The sequence below is a fragment of the Papio anubis genome, chromosome 2 (assembly GCF_008728515.1).
Source record: "Papio anubis isolate 15944 chromosome 2, Panubis1.0, whole genome shotgun sequence".
Lineage (NCBI taxonomy): Eukaryota > Metazoa > Chordata > Mammalia > Primates > Cercopithecidae > Papio > Papio anubis.
The window spans coordinates 39,825,965-39,843,926 of record NC_044977.1 but is presented as its reverse complement, the minus strand read 5'-3'; the positions used below and the strand labels follow the sequence as shown (position 1 = coordinate 39,843,926).

At 38.3% G+C, this 17,962-nt stretch overlaps 1 protein-coding gene across 12 annotated transcripts in view; it reads left to right on the top strand.

Moving 5' to 3' along the window:
* The window catches only part of GSK3B (glycogen synthase kinase 3 beta), a 262,572-nt gene that overhangs the window by 80,480 nt on the left and 164,130 nt on the right, over nucleotides 1-17,962 (top strand). For all 12 annotated transcript variants that reach the window (XR_004181673.1, XR_004181670.1, XR_004181669.1 and 9 more), the window contains one exon: nucleotides 12,595-12,788. Coding sequence is in view for 8 of the 12 variants with exons in the window: in XM_031662257.1 (XP_031518117.1) it covers nucleotides 12,595-12,788 (194 nt within the window). In the remaining 4 variants the exon portion in view is untranslated. The remainder of the gene's footprint in view (nucleotides 1-12,594; nucleotides 12,789-17,962) is intronic.

Here is a 17,962-nt window from a genome sequence, read left to right as displayed (position 1 = left end):
AAGTTCATTTTTGAATTTTCTAACTCTGATCCCATGGGGCCCAGTTTTCTACTTTTTATTTCCTTTGCTAATTAATTTTTATGTTGTTTTCTTGTTTCTAGCAGTTTGTTTATTTTGGGGAGAACATCTTTGCTTTTTAAAATTAAACTTATTTTATTTAAAAATAAATAGAGACAGGGTTTCACTATGGTGCCTGCTATGGCCTCCCAAAGTGCTGGGATTGCAGGTGTGAGCCACCGTGCCTGGCCCAACATCTTTGTTGTTGTTGTTGTTGTTTGTTTTGTTTTTGCTTTTTTTTTTTTTTAAATAGAGTCTCACTCTGTCGCCCAGGCTGGAGTGCAGTGGTATGATCTTGGCTCACTGCAACCTCCGCTTCCCGGGTTCAAGTAATTCTCTTGCCTCAGCCTTCAAAGTAGCTGTTTGTATTTTTAGTAGAGATGGGGTTTCATCATGTTGGCCAGGCTGGTCTCGAACTCCTGACCTCAGGTGATCCACCCACCTTGGCCTCCCAAAGTGCTGAATTACAGGCGTGAGCCACCGCACCCTGCCAACATCTTTGTTTTAATAGGTTTTTTTTTGTTTTTTTTTTTTAAACCTGGATTCTTTGAATAGAGTTGAACTTCAACTTAATCTGAAAAATTTACAGTGGCCAGAGTTTCCTCTTCTGACAGTCTTATTCATACCTGAAGATGAGGGTCTTTTGAGTAATTTATATAATCATATTTTTCAATAGTGTCATTGTTGTAAACATCTTTTAAAAATAGCTGTGTGTTATTTCTCTGCATGATACAGAAATAATTGGCAGTGCCTTTTCCCCTGCTAATACTGTTGTTAGAAAATGTGAAAATGCTTTGTGTCTTCTGTGTATTCATGGGTAGTGTGCTGATTTCTCTAGGCTTTTGTTGCAGACTTTTAACGTTCTGTTATTTCTCCGTGGAGACTTCATTCTTGAGGTGAAGGAAAATTTTTACAGAGGCAGTCATTGCAGACTTAACTCTCCACAGCAGGGTCACCAGAGTATTAGACTGTGGCATAACTTTTCTCAGTTTGTAGGATAGCTTATTCATATTCTCTAAAAGACTCTCAGTTACAAAGTGTCTCAGTTGTTGCTTTTTCTCAGCACTGGATTTTAAGAACTAGTCTCCTTGAAACAAGAAACATCAAATTAAATGCCTTTGTTAAATGAACAGAGTATGCTCAGCTTTGAGATTTATCATTTGAATAAAATTAGAGTGTCAGTGCCAGACACCTACCTACTAAATATTTAAACATCCTTGAAGTGGACTTTTGGCTTTTGGATACTCCCCTCATATCTTGGATGTGGTCAGTGTCACCGTGTTCATCGCAGGGTGGATTGGTCTGAGGAGTGACTTGAGAAGACTTCAGAAAATATGACTACAAAATGTTGTTTACAGGTACAATCCTGTTTTTAAGAGATTGAGAACTAGGCTGTGTGTATCATTTTGGGATATGCCTAAACTTGCCAAGACTTTTGTAAAAATTGTATTCTAGACTGGATGCAGTGGCTCACACCTCTAATCCCAGCACTTTGGGGAGGCTGAGGTAGGAGGATTTTAGACTTAAGATAAAATCCTTATGATAAAATCCTTATGATAAAGACTAACCAGGAGTTAGAGACCAACCTGGGCAACAAAGTGAGACCCTCTCTCTCCAAAAAGTTAAAAAATAAAAAATATTAGCGAGGCGTGGTGGTTTGTGTCTCTAGTGCTAGCTACTTGGGAAGCTGAGGCAGGAGGATTGCTTGAGCCCAGGAGTTCAGTGTTACAGTGAGTGAGCTATGATCACGTCATTGCACTCTAGCCTGGACGACCCTGTCTCTTAAAAAAGAAAAGAAATTATTCTGTATTTAACAGCCTTCAATAGAACGTGATTGTTCTTTTGTATACCATCTTTTCATTGTGTCATGAGGAGTCTATTCTGGTTTATGTATTTAAGACTTATCTATTATGGTAAAGAGTAGAGATTTAATGCTGCTTTTTAATTATGTAGGGAATTTGTACAATGTGAGTGAAGTCCTCTGACAGGAGAGAGGGCGTGAAGCTGAACTAGTTCCTGCTGCTGTGCTGTTGTACCTTCAAGGTAGTTTCGAAGACCAATTTTATTATAATGCCATATAATTAGTTTGGAAATTACTGTTTCATGTATGCTAGGAAAATTTAGAACTAGACAAAATGGTATTTTTTGTTTAAGCAGATTTGTTACGATTTCTAGTTTTTCTTGAGGATTTTGGTCTCTTGGAAGCAGTGCTATGGTCTGAAATAGCCCAATTTGTTGTAGCAAATATTAAGTTGTCTGGATGTCACAGAATCAACTATTGTACATTTTTATTTTTCATATGGTTTTGCTTTGGTATAAATTTCAAAACCTAAAGTTGCTAAAGTGTCTCTGGGAATAGGTGTTGATATTAAGGAGTACATGGTTGAGGCCAGAAAACTATAAAAGGCTGTTGATTTATTCTCTTACTTCCTATTACTCTGGAGCTGATCCTTTTACATTATGTTATCAGAAACATTATCTTCTTTTTTTTAAGAGGAGATGGAGAAAAGAATATGAAGTTAGTGGTAGTAGGAAAGTTTTAAAATATAGCAGAGGCAGCATGAGGCATGTGATGAGTTCTGCTACCTAAAGCTTTATGATACATTAATCTATTATGGGTATTAATGTAGATGAAACAATGTATGGGATCATTCTTTGTAAACAGTACAGTTTTATACAGTTGTTATCTTATTGCCAGGTTGGCTAATTCTAATGCCAAATGGTAACGTGCTTTTCCTTGGCATGCTAGCTGCTGACTGACCCATGGCGCTACTAATATTTATGCTAAGTCATACCCCATATTGGCCTGCCATTCTTTTCAGCTGTGCTATTTCAGATCTCTGATAGAACAGTCTGAAGAATGTGATAATTTCTGAATAAAAATTCTAGGATACTTGAAGTCTATGATAAAGACTGAAGACCCATTGTTCCTAGTACCTAGATAGTACATATTGGTGGAGAATATTGTCTGTAATAATTCTTAGCAATTTCTCTGTTTTAGACAGAATAAAGTAAATCTTTTAATTACTACTAAGGTAATAAGTACTTTATTGTCTCTAGATGTACAAAAGTGTGAAAGATTGGTCCTTGTCCACATCAAATCTCAGCTTAAAATTAAGAGGCCCTAAGAATCTCTTTCAGCTATATCTGTAGGACCTGTTTTACCTTTCCACTCTGCTTTTAATATTTTAGCAGAATTGTCTCATTTGATGCTTGTTCCCATTTGCAAATTATGATGCTGGGATAGACATTCCTAGGCTCAGTGGCTGGAGTGAAGGGATGCTAAATCCCAGGGTTCTAATGGATATCTTTCATAGCTAGTTCTGAAACCCTTGAAATGTGACCTCTTTTAGAAAGAAGTAGAACCTGTGGAGGCAAATGGGGAAAGTCATCACAAATGCTTATATTGCTTAAGTTCTCTTACTAGAGCAAGGAAGTGCAAAGGTGGGGCTCCTGTTTCCTTTATTGAAATATGGTTATGCAGTAGAAAAACATAATTTTTGGTTGGACCCCAGACAGTTTTTGTTTTCCATTTTTCAGTTAATTAAAATTGTGGAGTATAGTGGGCTTTTTTTGGTGGTGGTGTTGGAGATGGTCTTGCTGTATCACCCAGGCTGGAGTACAGTTGCATGATCTCAGCTCGCTACAGCCTCTGCCTCCTGGGTTCAAGGGATTCTTGTGCCTCAGCCTCCCTTGTAGCTGGGATTACAGGTGTGCATCACTGTGCTTGGCTAATTTTTGTATTTTTAGTAGAGGTGGCGTTTTGCCATGTTGGCCAGGTGGTTCCTGAACTGCTGGCGTTGAGTGATCTGCCCGCCTCGGCCTCTCAAAGTGCTGGGATTACAGGTGTGAGCTACCATGCCTGGCTATTTATTTATTTATTTATTTATTTATTTATTTATTTATTTAGAGACAGGGTCTCGCTTTGTCACCCAGGCCAGAATGCAGTGGTGCAGTCTTGGTTCACTGCAGCCTCGATCTCCCGGGCTCAAGGGATCCTCCCACTTTAGCCTCCTGAGTAGCTGGGACTACAGTGCCACCATACTCAGCCACTGTTCTTAAAATCTATGTTAGTTTATTAATGATCCTTTGTTTTGTAAGTTAGACGTGAGATTTTGCAAGCAGCTTGTTTAGTGGAATTTTTAATTCAGAGTCCTTGAAATCTTTTTTTGGTGTTAGGGTTTTGACTTGGATAATATAGGGAAGAGTCAGACTATGTTTGAAATAACGTATGCTTTTTATCTTCTCTTGAGACAATTGGATTATAAGAATGTGTTCAATACCTTGGATTTTAACCTTTCTGGATCTCTTCATTTAGAGTTGAAGTTCAAAAGACTGATTCTGTTTTTAGGACTGCTAAGATACAGGTAAAGAAAATTTATTTTACAAATGAGGGAGAGAATAACTTATGGTAAGGTTTATAGTCAACTTGAAAAGTTGTAGTTAAGATTAGCATAGATTTTTTGGGGGTGGGGCATGATCATTTAGAACTCAGATTAGATTAAACTAGGTTTTCAGCAAATATACCTAAGATTTATTTTACTGAGGGGTGAGACTTGAAGGGAGAGTTTGAAAGCTTTGAAAACTGCTTTTTTGTATTGGCTTATGCTGGGATTTGTATGCATTTAAAGCATATATAATACTGCTGTAAATAAAAATGGTGGTGCTGACAAGATTTGAGTTATTTCTTTTCACAAGTGGTTTTGAATTTGGGGTGATTAAATCATGCCAGTTTGAGTGTTTTACCTTGGACCTAAAGACAAATGTTCAAGATAGCTGACCATGATAAATATAGACTGCCTGTATCTCACCGGGCTATCTTATGAAGGAATCCTCATTGCTTTTGAATCTGTCATGAATGCCATCTTTTATTATTATTATTATTATTATACTTTAAGTTCTGGGTTACATGTGCAGAACGTGCAGTTTTGTTACATAGGTATACACGTGCCATAGTGGTTTGCTCACCCATCAACCCATCATCTACGTTAGGTATTTCTCCTAATGTTATGCCTCCTCTGGATGCCCATCTGCCACAGACCCTGGTGTATGATGTTCCCCTCCCTGTGTCCATGTGTTCTCATTGTTCAACTCCCACTTACGAGTGAGAACATGTGGTGGTTGGTTTTCTGAGCTTGTGATAGTTTGCCGAGAATGATGGAATGATGGTTTCCAGCTTCATCCATGTCCCTGCAAAGGACATGAACTCATCCTTTTTTATGGCTGCATAGTATTCCATGATGTGTATGTGCCACATTTTCTTAATCCAGTCTATCATTGATGGACATTTGGGTTGGTTCCAAGTCTTTGCTATTGTGAGTAATGCTGCAATAAACGTTGTGCATGTGTCTTCATAGTAGCGTGATTTATAATCCTTTGGGTTATGCCGAGTAATGGGATTGCTGGGTCAAATGGTATATCTAGTTCTAGATCCTTGAGGAATCGCTACACTGTCTTCCACAATGGTTGAACTAATTTACACTCCCAACAGTGTAAAAGCATTCCTATTTTCCCGCAACCTCTCCAGCATCTGTTGTTTCCTGTTTAATGATCGCCATTCTAACTGGCATGAGATGGTATCTCATTGTGGTTTTGATTTGCATTTCTCTAATAACCAGTGATGATGAGCATTTTTTCATATGCCTGTTGGCTGCATAAATGTCTTTTTTTGAGAAGTGTCTGTTCATATCCTTTGCCCATTTTTTGATGGGGTTGTTTGCTTTTTTCTTGTGAATTTGTTTAAGTTCTTTGTAGATTCAGGATATTAGCCCTTTGTCAGATGGACAGATTGCAAAAATTTTCTCCCATTCTGTAGGTTGCCTGTTCACTCTGATGATAGTTTCTTTTGCTGTGAAGAAGCTCTTTAGTTTAATTAGATCCTATTTTTCAATTTTGGCTTTTGTTGCCATTGCTTTTGGTGTTTTAGACATGAAGTCTTTGCCCATGCCTGTGTCCTGAATGGTATTGCCCAGGTTTTCTTCTAGGATTTTTATGGACCTCGGTCTTATGTGTAAGTCTTTGATCAATCTTGAGTTGATTTTTCTATAAGGTGTAAGGAAGGGGTCCAGTTTCATTTTTCTGCATATGGCTAGCCAGTTTTCCCAGCACCATTTATTAAATAGGGAATCTTTTCCCCATTGCCTGTGTGTCAGATTTGTCAAAGATCAGATGGTGGTAGATGTGTGGTGTTATTTCTGAGGCCGCCGTTCTGTTCCATTGGTCTATATATCTGTTTTGGTACCAGTACCATGCTGTTTTGGTTACTGTAGTCTTGTAGTAAAGTTTGAAGTCAGGTTGCATAATGCCTCCAGCTTTGTTCTTCTTGCCCAGGATTGTCTTGGCTATGCAGGTTCTTTTTTGTTTCCATATGAAGTTTAAAGTAGTTTTTTCCAATTCTGTGAAGAAAGTCAGTGGTAGCTTGATGGGGATAGCATTGAATCTCTAAATTACTTTGGGCAGTAAGGCCATTTTCACGTTATTGGTTCTTATCCATGAGCATGGAATGTTTTTCCATTTGTTTGTGTCCTCTTTTATTTCGTTGAGCAGTGGTTTGTAGTTCTTCTTGAAGAGGTCCTTCACATCCCTTGTAAGTTGGATTCCTAGGTATTTTATTCTCTTTGAAGCAGTTGTGAATGGGAGTTCACTCATGATTTGGCTGTTTGTCTGTTATTGGTGTCTAGGAATGCTTGTGATTTTTGCACGTTGATTTTGTATCCTGAGACTTTGCTGAAGTTGCTCATCCCCTTAAGGACTTTTTGGCCTGAGACGTCAAACAGAGACACTTTGACTTCCTCTCCTCCTGTTTGAATACCATTTATTGCTTTTTCTTGCCTGATTGCCCTGGCCAGAACTTCCAATACTGTGTTGAATAGGAGTGATGAGAGAGGGCATCCTTGTCTTGTGTCGGTTTTCAAAGGAAACGCTTTCAGCTTTTGCCCATTCAGTGTGATATTGGCTGTGGGTTTGTCATAAATAGCTCTTGTTATGTTGAGATACGTTCCATCGATACCAAGTTTATTGAGAGTTTTTAGCATGAAAGTCTGTTGAATTTTGTTGAATGCCTTTTCTGCATCTATGGAGATAATCATGTGTTTTTTGTTGTCGGTTCTGCTTATGTGATGGATTATGTTTATTGATTTGTGTATGTTGAACCAGCCTGTCATTCCAGGGATGAAGCCAACTTGATCGTGATGGATAAGCTTTTTGATGTGCTGCTGGATTCGATTTGCCGGTATTTTATTGAGGATTTTCGCATCAGTGTTCATCAGGGATATTGGTCTAAAATTCTCTTATTTTTTGTTGTGTCTCTGCCAGGTATCATTTGTTATCAGGATGATGCTGACCTCATAAAATGAGTTAGGGAGGATTCCCCTTTTTTCTATTGATTGGAATAGTTTCAGAAGGAATGATACCAGCTCCTCTTTGTACCTCTGGTAGAATTCAGCCGTGAATTTGTCTGGTCCTGGACTTTTTTTGGTTGGTAGGCTATTAATTATTGCCTCAATTTCAGAGCCTGTTATTGGTCTATCCAGAGATTCAACTTCCTGGTTTAGTCTTGGGAGGGTGTATTCTCCAGGTATTTATCCATTTCTTCTAGATTTTCTAGTTTATTTGCGTAGAGGTGTTTATAGTATTCTCTGATGGTATTTTGTATTTCTGTGTGATCGGTGGTGATATCCCGTTTGTCATTTTTTATTGCATCTATTTGATTCTTCTCTCATTTCTTCTTTATTAGTTTTGCTAGTGGTCTATCTATTTTGTTGATCTTTTCAAAAAATCAGCCTCTGGATTCATTGATTTTTTTTTTTTTTAAGGTTTTTTTGTGTCTGTCTCCTTCACTTCTGCTTGGATCTTATTTATATCTTGTCTTCTGTTAGCTTTTGAATTTGTTTGCTCTTGCTTGTCTAGTTCTTTTAATTGTGATGTTAGGATGTTGATTTTAGATCTCTCCTGCTTTCTCTTGTGGGCATTTAGTGCTCTAACTTTCCCTGTAAACACTGCTTTAAATGTGTTCCAGAGATTCTGGTATGTTGTGTCTTTGTTCTCATTGGTTTCAAATAACTTATTTCTTTTTGCCTTAATTTTGTTACTTACCAAGTAGGCATTCAGGAGCAGGTTGTTCAGTTTCCATGCAGTTGTGTGGTTTTGAGTGAGATTCTTAATCCTGAGTTCTAATTTGATAGCACTGTGGTCTGAGAGACAGTTTGTTGTGATTTCTGTTCTTTTACATTTGCTGAGGAGTGTTTTACTTCCAGTTATGTGGTCAGTTTTAGAATAAGTGCGATGTGGTGCTGAGAAGAGTGTATATTCTGTTAACTTGGTGTGTAGAGTTCTGTAGGTGTCTATTAGGTCTGCTTGGTCCAGAGCCGAGTTCAAGTCCTGAGTATCCTTGTTAATTTTCTGTCTCTTTGATCTGTCTAATATTGACAGTGGGGTATTAAAGTCTCCCATTAGTATTGTATGGGAGTCTTAAGTCTCTTTGTAGGTGTCCGAGGACTTGCTTTTTATAAATCTGGGTGCTCCTGTATTGGGTGCGTATATATTTAGGTTAGCTCTTCTTGTTGAACTGGTCACTTTACCGTTGTGTAATGGCCTTCTTTGTCTCTTTTGATCTTTGTTGGTTTAAAGTTTGTTTTATCAGAGACCGGGATTTTTTTTTTTTGCTTTCCATTTGCTTGGTAGGTCTTCCTCCATCCCTTTATTTTGAGCCTGTGTATGTCTTTGTACATGAGATGGGTCTCCTGAATACAGCACACTGATGGATCTTGACTGTTCATCCAGTTTGCCAGTCTGTGTCTTTTAATTTTGGCATTTAGCCCATTTACATTTAGGGTTAATGTTGTTATGTGTGAATTTGATCCTGTCATGATGCTAGCTGGTTATTTCACCCATTAATTGATGCAGTTTCTTCTTAGCATTGATGGTCTTTATAATTTGGCATGTTTTTGCAGTGGCTGGTACCAGTTGTTCCTATCCATGGTTAGTGCTTCCTTCAGGAGCTCTTGTAAGGCAGGCTTGGTGGTGACAAAATCCTAGCATTTGCTTGTCTATAAAGGATTTTATTTCTCCTTCACTTATGAAGCTTAGTTTGACTGGATACGGAATTCTGGGTTGAAAATTCTTTTCTTTAAGAATGTTGAATGTTTTCCCCCACTCTCTTCTGGCTTGTAGGGTTTCTGCCGATAGATCCGCTGTTAGTCGGATGGCCTTCCCTTTGTGGGTAACCCAACCTTTCTCTCTGGCTGCCCTTAACATTTTTTCCTTCATTTCCACCTTGGTGTATCTGAGTTATGTGTCTTGGGGTTGCCCTTCTCGAGGAGTATCTTTGTGGTGTTCTCTGTATTCCCTGAATTTGAATGTTGGCCTGCCTTGCTATGTTGGGGAAGTTCTCACGGTTAATATCCTTAGGAGTGGTTTCTAACTTGGTTCCATTCTCCCCATCACTTTCAGGTACACCATTCAAACGTAGATTTGGTCTTTTCACATAGTGCCATATTTCTTGGAGGCTTTGTTCATTTCTTTTCACTCTTTTTTCTCTAATCTTGTCTTCTCACTTTATTTCATTAATTTGATCTTCAATCACTGATATCCTTTCTTCTGCTTGATTGAATCGGGTATTGAAGCTTGTATGTGCTTCACCAAGTTCTTGTACTATGGTTTTCAGCTCCATCAGGTCATTTAAGCTCTTCTCTACATTGTTTATTCTAGTTAGCCATTTGTCTAATCTTTTTTCAGGGTTTTTAGCTTCCTTGCAATGGGTTAGAACATACTTCTTTAGCTCGGAGAAGTTTTTTGTTATTACTGACCTTCTGAAGCCTACTTCTGTCAGCTTGTCAAACTCATTCTGTGTCCAGTTTTGTTCCCTTGTTGGCGAGTAGTTGTGTTTCTTTGGAGGAGAAGAGGTGTTATGGTTTTTGGAATTTTCAGCCATTCTGCTGTGTCCCCATCTTTGTGGTTTTGTCTACCTTTGGCCTTTGATGTTGGTGACCTACAGATGGGGTTTTGGTGTGGATGTCCTTTGAGTTGATGTTGATGCTATTCCTTTATGTTTGTTAGTTTTCCTTCTAACAGTCGGGTCCCTCAGCTGCACGTCTGTTGGAGTTTGCTAGAGGTCCACTCCAGACCCTGTTTGCTTGGGTATCACCAGCAGAGGCTGCAGAATAGCAAATATTGCAGAACAGCAAATATTGCTGCCTGATCTTCCTCTGGAAGTTTCGTCCCAGAGGGACAGCTGCCTATATGAAGTGTCTGTCGGCCCCTACTGTGAGGTGTCTCCCAGTTAGGTTACACGGGGGTCAGGGACCCACTTGTAGAGGCAGTCTGTCTGTTCTCAGAGCTCAAACGCTGTGCTGGGAGAACCACTGCTCTCTTCAGAGCTGTCAGGTAGGGACATTTATGTCTGCAGAAGCTGTCTGCTGCCTTTTGTTCAGCTATGCCTTGCCCCCAGAGGTGGAATCTAAAAGAAGCAGTAGGCCTTGCTGAGCTCCTGTGGGTTCTGCCCAGTTTGAGCTTCCCTGCTGCTTTGTTTACACTGTGAGCATAGAACTGCCTACTCAAGCCTTAGCAATGGCAGACGCCCCTCCCCCCACCAAGCTCCTACATCTTAGGTTGATCTCAGACTGCTGCCCTGGCAGTGAGCAAGGCTATGTGGGTGTGGGACCCGCCGAGTCAGGCATGGGAGGGGATCTCGTGGTCTGCTGGTTGCGAAGAGCATGGGAAAAGCACAGTATTTGGGCAGGAGTGTATCACTCCTCCAGGTACAGTCACTCATGCTTTCCCTTGGGTGGGAAAAGGAAATCCCCTGATTTCTTGCGCTTTCTGGGAGAGGCGACGCCCCACCCTGCTTCGGCTCGCCCTCCGTGGGGTGCACCCACTGTCCAACCAGTCCCAGTGAGATGAACCATGTACCTAAGATGGAAATGCAGAAATCACCTGTCTTCTGCATCGATCTTCCTGAGAGTTGTAGACCAGAGCTATTCGGCCATCTTGGAAGCAACCATGAATGCCATCTTGCAAATGAAGGTGTTAATTGGTCACAGACATTCACTGGCTTTTGTGTATATTAATACTTCTGTGAATTTAAATGGATATAAATATTGGTTATAATATGTTATTAGTGCATTTGGATATTCATTTATCTAGCAATTTATATTTCACAGAGAAAAATACTCATAAATATTATATTACTTTTATTAGTTTAGTTGGAATTCAGTTAGTATTTTAAAATGAAAATTGTCATAATGGAAGAATAACAGGAAAAAGTAAAAGTCCAATAAGTGAGCCTAAGGACTTATATTGTACTGAGAATTGGTGTTAGATTTGTCAGGGAAGAGAGAAGAAATAGTAGACATTTTTGTGTACATTGAAGTCACTAAAAGAACAATGTAAAGCTCTTTTAGATCAGATACTAGGTAGCATAATTCAGAGAATAGATTAAGAATTCAGAAAACAACATGGTGCCTGTGGACTGTGCCTGGTCAAGTAGGAGGTGGCTCTTGTGCCTCAATTGAAGAAAGCTTTTGAATTGCTACTAGGGATGAGAGAAGGCAAAAAAGGGAAGAAGAGAGTTATGAGTAAATAGAGACCCTGGAGCCAGTAATCTGCTTGTAATTGGGCCTCAGTTCAGAATGGATTGGATTATTTAAGTTTTATATCTGTTAACCCCAAATTAACATTCTTTTCTTAACCTGAGCTTTCTCTGAGAGGTCTTCTACTTTGTGAAAAAGATTATTCAGGGAACTTAAAACTCAAAGCCTTACTTTCCTAAACGCAGAAGGATCTGAAGAGAGTCAGAATTATTAAACATTTTTATTTGCACACATTTTATTTTCAAGTAAAATAAGATCTTGAGAAAAGCCCTAAGACCTTTTAGAATTGGATGGATAAGGTCAGACTTTTATGGGCTCACAATTTGCTATTTGACCATGGGCAAATCTAACATTCTTCCTATTACCTATAATGTGGGAATAGTACTGTCTACCTCATAGGATTGAAAGTAAGCATTGTGTTTGGTCTGTGGAATGACTAAATACATGGGAGTTTAAAAAATGACTTATAATCGAAACAAGTAATTGAAGTAATTACATGTGATAAACGAAAAATAATTTGTAGTAAAGAATATGGTTTATTTTGGCCAGGCATGGTGGCTGATGCCTGTAATCCCAGCACTTTGGAGGCCAAGGAGGGCGGATCACCTGAGGTCAGAAGTTCAAGACCAGCCTGGCCAATATGGTGAAACCGCATCTCTGCCAAAAAATACAAAAATTAGCCAGACGTGGTGGCAGGTGCCTGTAATCCCAGCTACTCGGGAGGTTGAGGCAGGAGAATTGCTTGAATCTGGGAGGCAGAGGTTGCAGTGAGCTGAGATTGTGCCACTGTACTTCAGCCTGAGTGACAAGAGTGAGACTCCATCTCAAAAATAAAGAAAGAAAAAAAGAAAGAAAGAATTTAGTTTACCTTGTATATGTTGGCAGTTTTCTCTATTTAATTCCTTATAGTTCTCATTAAAAAAAATTTTTTTTTCCTTTCTTCCGTTAGGAGACAAGGATGGCAGCAAGGTGACCACAGTGGTGGCAACTCCTGGGCAGGGTCCAGACAGGCCACAAGAAGTCAGCTATACAGACACTAAAGTGATTGGAAATGGATCATTTGGTGTGGTATATCAAGCCAAACTTTGTGATTCAGGAGAACTGGTTGCCATCAAGAAAGTATTGCAGGACAAGAGATTTAAGGTAAAACGTCTGGTATTTCATGTATTTTGTTGCTGTCATAATACATGTACCATAAATGATTATTTTTTGGTTGTTTGTTTTTCCTTCAAATTTCTTCTATTGTGCACATTTTTGTCCAGCTCAAGCATTACAATGATTTTATTTCTAGTCGTGTATTTTGTAGAGAGAAAATTCACTGAAGATTGCAGTATTACTTTTGTAGTCATTATAAATGACATATATATATATAAATCCTGTGAAAGGTAAGTTAAAATTTCTTAATTTATACTTTAAAAAGCGACCTGTCCCCACCCTTGTACTGTGTTGATGTAGACCAGAGGAACACTGCCTGTAGCATATAAGTATTTTGTGTAGTTTCCTATGCTTCCTTTCTTGAAAAAAATTTTTTAAATTCATGATGCAACTTGTGTTAGTCTGTTTTTGCATCTCTATATGCCTTATCAGAATACAGTTTATAAAAGTAGAATTCTAGGGTTGAAGAGTAGGAGAGCACTTTAAACCTTGATATAGGCTGCCTTCTAGTTAGATTTTATCCATTTAAATGTACCTTATTTGAATATGAGTAATGCCCATTTCCTGTGTAACCTTTAGATATTAGGAGTATTTTTATGTTTTTCAATTCTGTAGGTGAAAAATTATTTTTGTTACTTTCTTTTCTATTTTAAATTTTCTGTAGAGATGCATCTCACTACATGGCCCAGGTTGGTCTCGAGCTCCTGGCCTAAACTGGTTCTCCCTCTTGGCTTCCTAAAGTGGTGGGATTATGGTCTGAATCACCATGCCTGGCCCTGAAAAATTTTTTTAATTTACAACATCATTTTTCATGTTGTGACTCTTTTTACCCCCTTTTAGAGTGTGTGTCTTCCTTACTCATTTGTTAAAACCCATTTAAAATGTAATAGTGTAGAGCAACAAAGATTTTATTATCTCAGTGCTTCTGTGCGTTGGAAATTCAGGCATGGCTTAGCTAGGAACCTCTGGCCCAGGGCCTCTCACCAGACGGTAATCCAGGCATCAGCCAGGGCTGCAGTCTCATCTGAAGGTTTGTTTGAAGGAGGAAATATCTGTCCCCAAGTGTGATTGTCGGCAGACTTTGGTCCCTTGCCACATGGGCCTGTTCACTGGGCTTTCTGAGATCTTGCCAGTTAGCTTCCCACATGGCAAGGGATCCACTGGAAAAATAGTAAGCCCAAGACAGAAACTAAAAGTTTTTTTCTAACCTAATATTGGTGAGGTGATTAAACAAGGGTGTGAATACCAGGAGGCAGGTATCATTTAGGGCCATCCTAGAAGCTGCCTCCACAATAATATGAACCATCTGTGAGAAAAAATTATTTGTTTGTGTTGACTTTGTTTGTGATATCTTTTGCTTTTCAGATATTGTTGATTTGGGCTTTGGCATAATGCTGAGAAAGGGCCTGTTGTATCTTACAAATAATGTCATTTTCTCTAGGAATTTTATTTTCCCATATTTCTTTAATCTTTCTGGGGTTATATTTTGGGATGTAGTATAAAGTAGTAATATAAGTTAACCTTTCCCCAAGTAGTAGGTCATTTGTCTCAGAAATCATTTTTATAAAGTTTATCCTTTTCCCACTGGTGGGCAAATGGCATTTTAAAAACCATGTATTATGTTACCGTATATACACTGGATTTTCTTCTGGGTTTCCTTTTCTTTTCCACTGATTTGTCCATTTTGGCTTATGTAACACTTCTCTGATGATGAGAACTAACAGCGTAGTTTGAGTGTTGCTTGTTTTTTCTCTTAAAAAATCTGTGTATCAAATATCATTAGCCTGTGATGTTTCTCCTGCAACCTCAACAAAACAAAAACAAACTTTAGATTTGATTAAAATTGTGTAAAATTTGCAGATTAGTTGGACAGAATGTACAGATTTAGAATATTCAGCCTTCCCATCCAGAAATGTGATAATTCTCTGCATTAATCCAATTTTTGATGTAAAACTTTATAATTATGTAGGTTTTAAACTTTTCTTACTTATCTAGTTATGTGTAGTAATTTTTTTGTTGCTCTTGGGAATGGGAGTCTTTCTCCATGCAAATAAATCTTATATGTATGTACAAGTCTTCCTCCATGTAAATACGTCTTGTTTTAACCATTTGAACACTGCCTCCTCCGTTTGTTTTGAACTTGGGCATCTTCTAGATGCATTTAATGTGCTGATGCCCTTTAGGAGGGTGCTTTACTATGTTGCTTTTCTCAATATTATTACATGTTCATTATAATTTTCTTCCAGCCTGGGGGACAGAGGGAGACTCCATCTTAAAAAAAAAAAGATTATTTCTGGCTTAGGCCGGGCATGGTGGCTCATGCCTGTAATCCCAGCACTTTGGGAGGCCCAGGCGGGTGGATCACAATATCAGGAGATCAAGACCATCCTGGCCAACATGGTGAAACCTTGTCTCTACTAAAAAATACAAAAATTAGCTGGGCATGGTAGCTGAGGCAGGAGAATCACTTGAACCTGGGAAGCGGAGGTTGCAGTGAGCTGAGATCACACCACTGCACTCCAGCCTGGTAACAGAGCAAGACTCCGTCTCAAAAAAAAAAAAAAAAATATATATATATATATATAAAATTTCAGGCTTAACATTGCCATTACTGTATATAATTTCCTTAAACCTTTTATCCAGATTTCCAAATACTAATATTTATCACACTCACTTTTACAGTTTCTTCCTCTCTCTATATATTATTTTTATGTTTTTCAGGTAAGGTCTTGCCATATAACCCAGCTGGAGTGCAGTGGTATGGTCATGGCTACTGCAGCCTCCAACTCCTAGGCTTTAGTGATTCTCCTACCTCAGCCTCTCAAATAGATAACCATAGGTGTGCGCCACCACATCCAGCTAGTTTTGAATTTTTTTTTTTCTGATAGAGACAATGTCTTCCTGTTTTGCCCAGGCTGGTCTCAAACTCCTGGGCTTAAGTGATCCTCCTGCCTTGGCCTCCTAAAGTACTGGGATTATAGATGTGTGTGCCTGGCCGCACATATTATTTCCTGAAATGTTTGAATGCAACTTTTAAGTGTGAGGCTCTTTTATCCCTAAATTATTCAGTGTCTGTTTCCCAAACTCAGAGACATTTGCTTATGTAACCACATAATTATTTTAAAAATCAAGAAATTAACAATTATACAATAGTATTATCTAATGTGCAGGCTTTATTGAAATATGTCCAGTTGTTCCAAAAATGTCCATTGTAGCACAAGAAAATCCTGGGTCATGTGTTTAGTTGTGATATCTCTAGTCTTCTATACCAGGAAGAGTTCCTCACTTACTGTCTTTCATGACATTCATGTTTTTGAACAGTATAGGACAGCTATTTGGGTTTGTGTAATGTTTCCTCATAATTAGGTTCAGCATATTCATTTTTAGAAAGAATATCATGGAAATGATTTTTTTCTTCTTAAGGCATTATATCAGGAGACCCATGATGTCTGTCTGTCTAGTTAATGATGATATTGACTTCTGTCACTTAAGGTAGTGTTTACTAGGTTTCTTTACTGTAGAGTTACTGTTTTTCTCTTCATCATTAATAAGGAATCTGTAGGGAAATACTTTTAGATTATGTAAATAACGTTTTTCTCATACAGCTTTTACCAACTAGTTTCAGTATGCATTAATGAGCTTTTGTTAGAATCAGTTATAGTAATGGCTACAAATGGTGATTTTCTAATTCTTTTTTTCCTTCTTTATGTATTAATTAGATTCTACTGTAAGGATTATGAGGAAAGCTTTTCCCTTCTCTCATTTATTTGTATATATCATATGGACTCACTGACTCTTATTTTATTAAATGGGTTATAATCTTAGTCATTTATTTTGATACCCAGATTGCATCAGTCCAGGCATGGTGGCTCATGCCTGTAATCCCAGCACTTTGGGAGGCTGAGGCAGGCGGATCATGAGGTTAGGAGATTGAGACCATCCTGGCTAATATGGTGAAACCCCGTCTCTACTAAAAAGTAGAAAAAATTAGCCGGGCGTGGTGGCGGGCGCCTGTAGTTCCAGCTACTAGGGAGGCTGAGGCAGGAGAATAGTGTGAACCCGGGAGGTGGAGCTTGCAGTGAGCTGAGATTGTGCCACTGCACTCCAGCCTGGGCAACAGAGTGAGACTCCACCTCAAAAAAAAAAAAAAAAAAAAAAAAAAACTGCTTCAGATTTGGCCAGTGAAAGCCCTTTCAAGCTGGATCTAGATCCTCTTAGCCAACAGAACTTAGACAATAGGTGTATGTGTGTGCACATGCATGCAAGCATATTCACACGTGTTTTTTCTGTATTTCTTTTTATTAAAAATTAGTACTTTTAATTGCAGAGCAACATCACAGAGTTCACTCTAGCCTTCTGTATTTCTATATTTGTAACTCTTCTTTCTGAAGTGAGAAAACCTGACTGCTGTCATCCACAATATATTTACTTTATTTGCTCAATCCTAGAATTTACAAGGTAGTTTCAGAACTGCTAACTCATACCCCTGGGGGCAGAGTTCAGTGCTTGTGTGTTTTTTATCTTTAGTTTGAAAGGCATATGGATTTTATATTATATTCAAAAAGTATTTGGATTTTTCTGTTTTTTGTAATTTTAAATTTTCCCTACAGCATGGACTATTAATTTGAAGTAGTTAGGTTCATCTGTTTCTGTATGTATCACTTCTTAGAACTTCGCCCCCATTCTTTTTGATTAAAAAAAATTATTTATGTTTTCACTCTGTGAAACACTAATATGGTTCCAAAAGTCAGAAATCTAGTGTAGTTTCTTCTCAATTCTGTTTTATTTCCACTCGCTCCCTGTAGGTGGCCAACCTCATTATGTTCTGGCTTACTTTTCCTCAGTTTTGTTTTACACATACCTGTTCATTTATGCATTTTTTTTCTTCCTTACACAGGAGGTAGCATATTGGAGATACTCTTTTGTACTTTGCTTTTTCTTTAAGTTATATTTCCTGGAATTCATTGCATATCAGTTCAGAGATTTTTTTTTCATCCTTTTTACAGCTGCTAAATGCCCCTCCATAAAGGTTATACCAATGTGCATTCTCTCTAGTTAAGTATGAGTACCTGTTGGCCCATAGTTTTGGCTATAAAAGTTGCCTTACTTTTTAAATTTTTTGCTAATCTCATAGGTGAGAAATGGTATCTCATTGTAGTTTT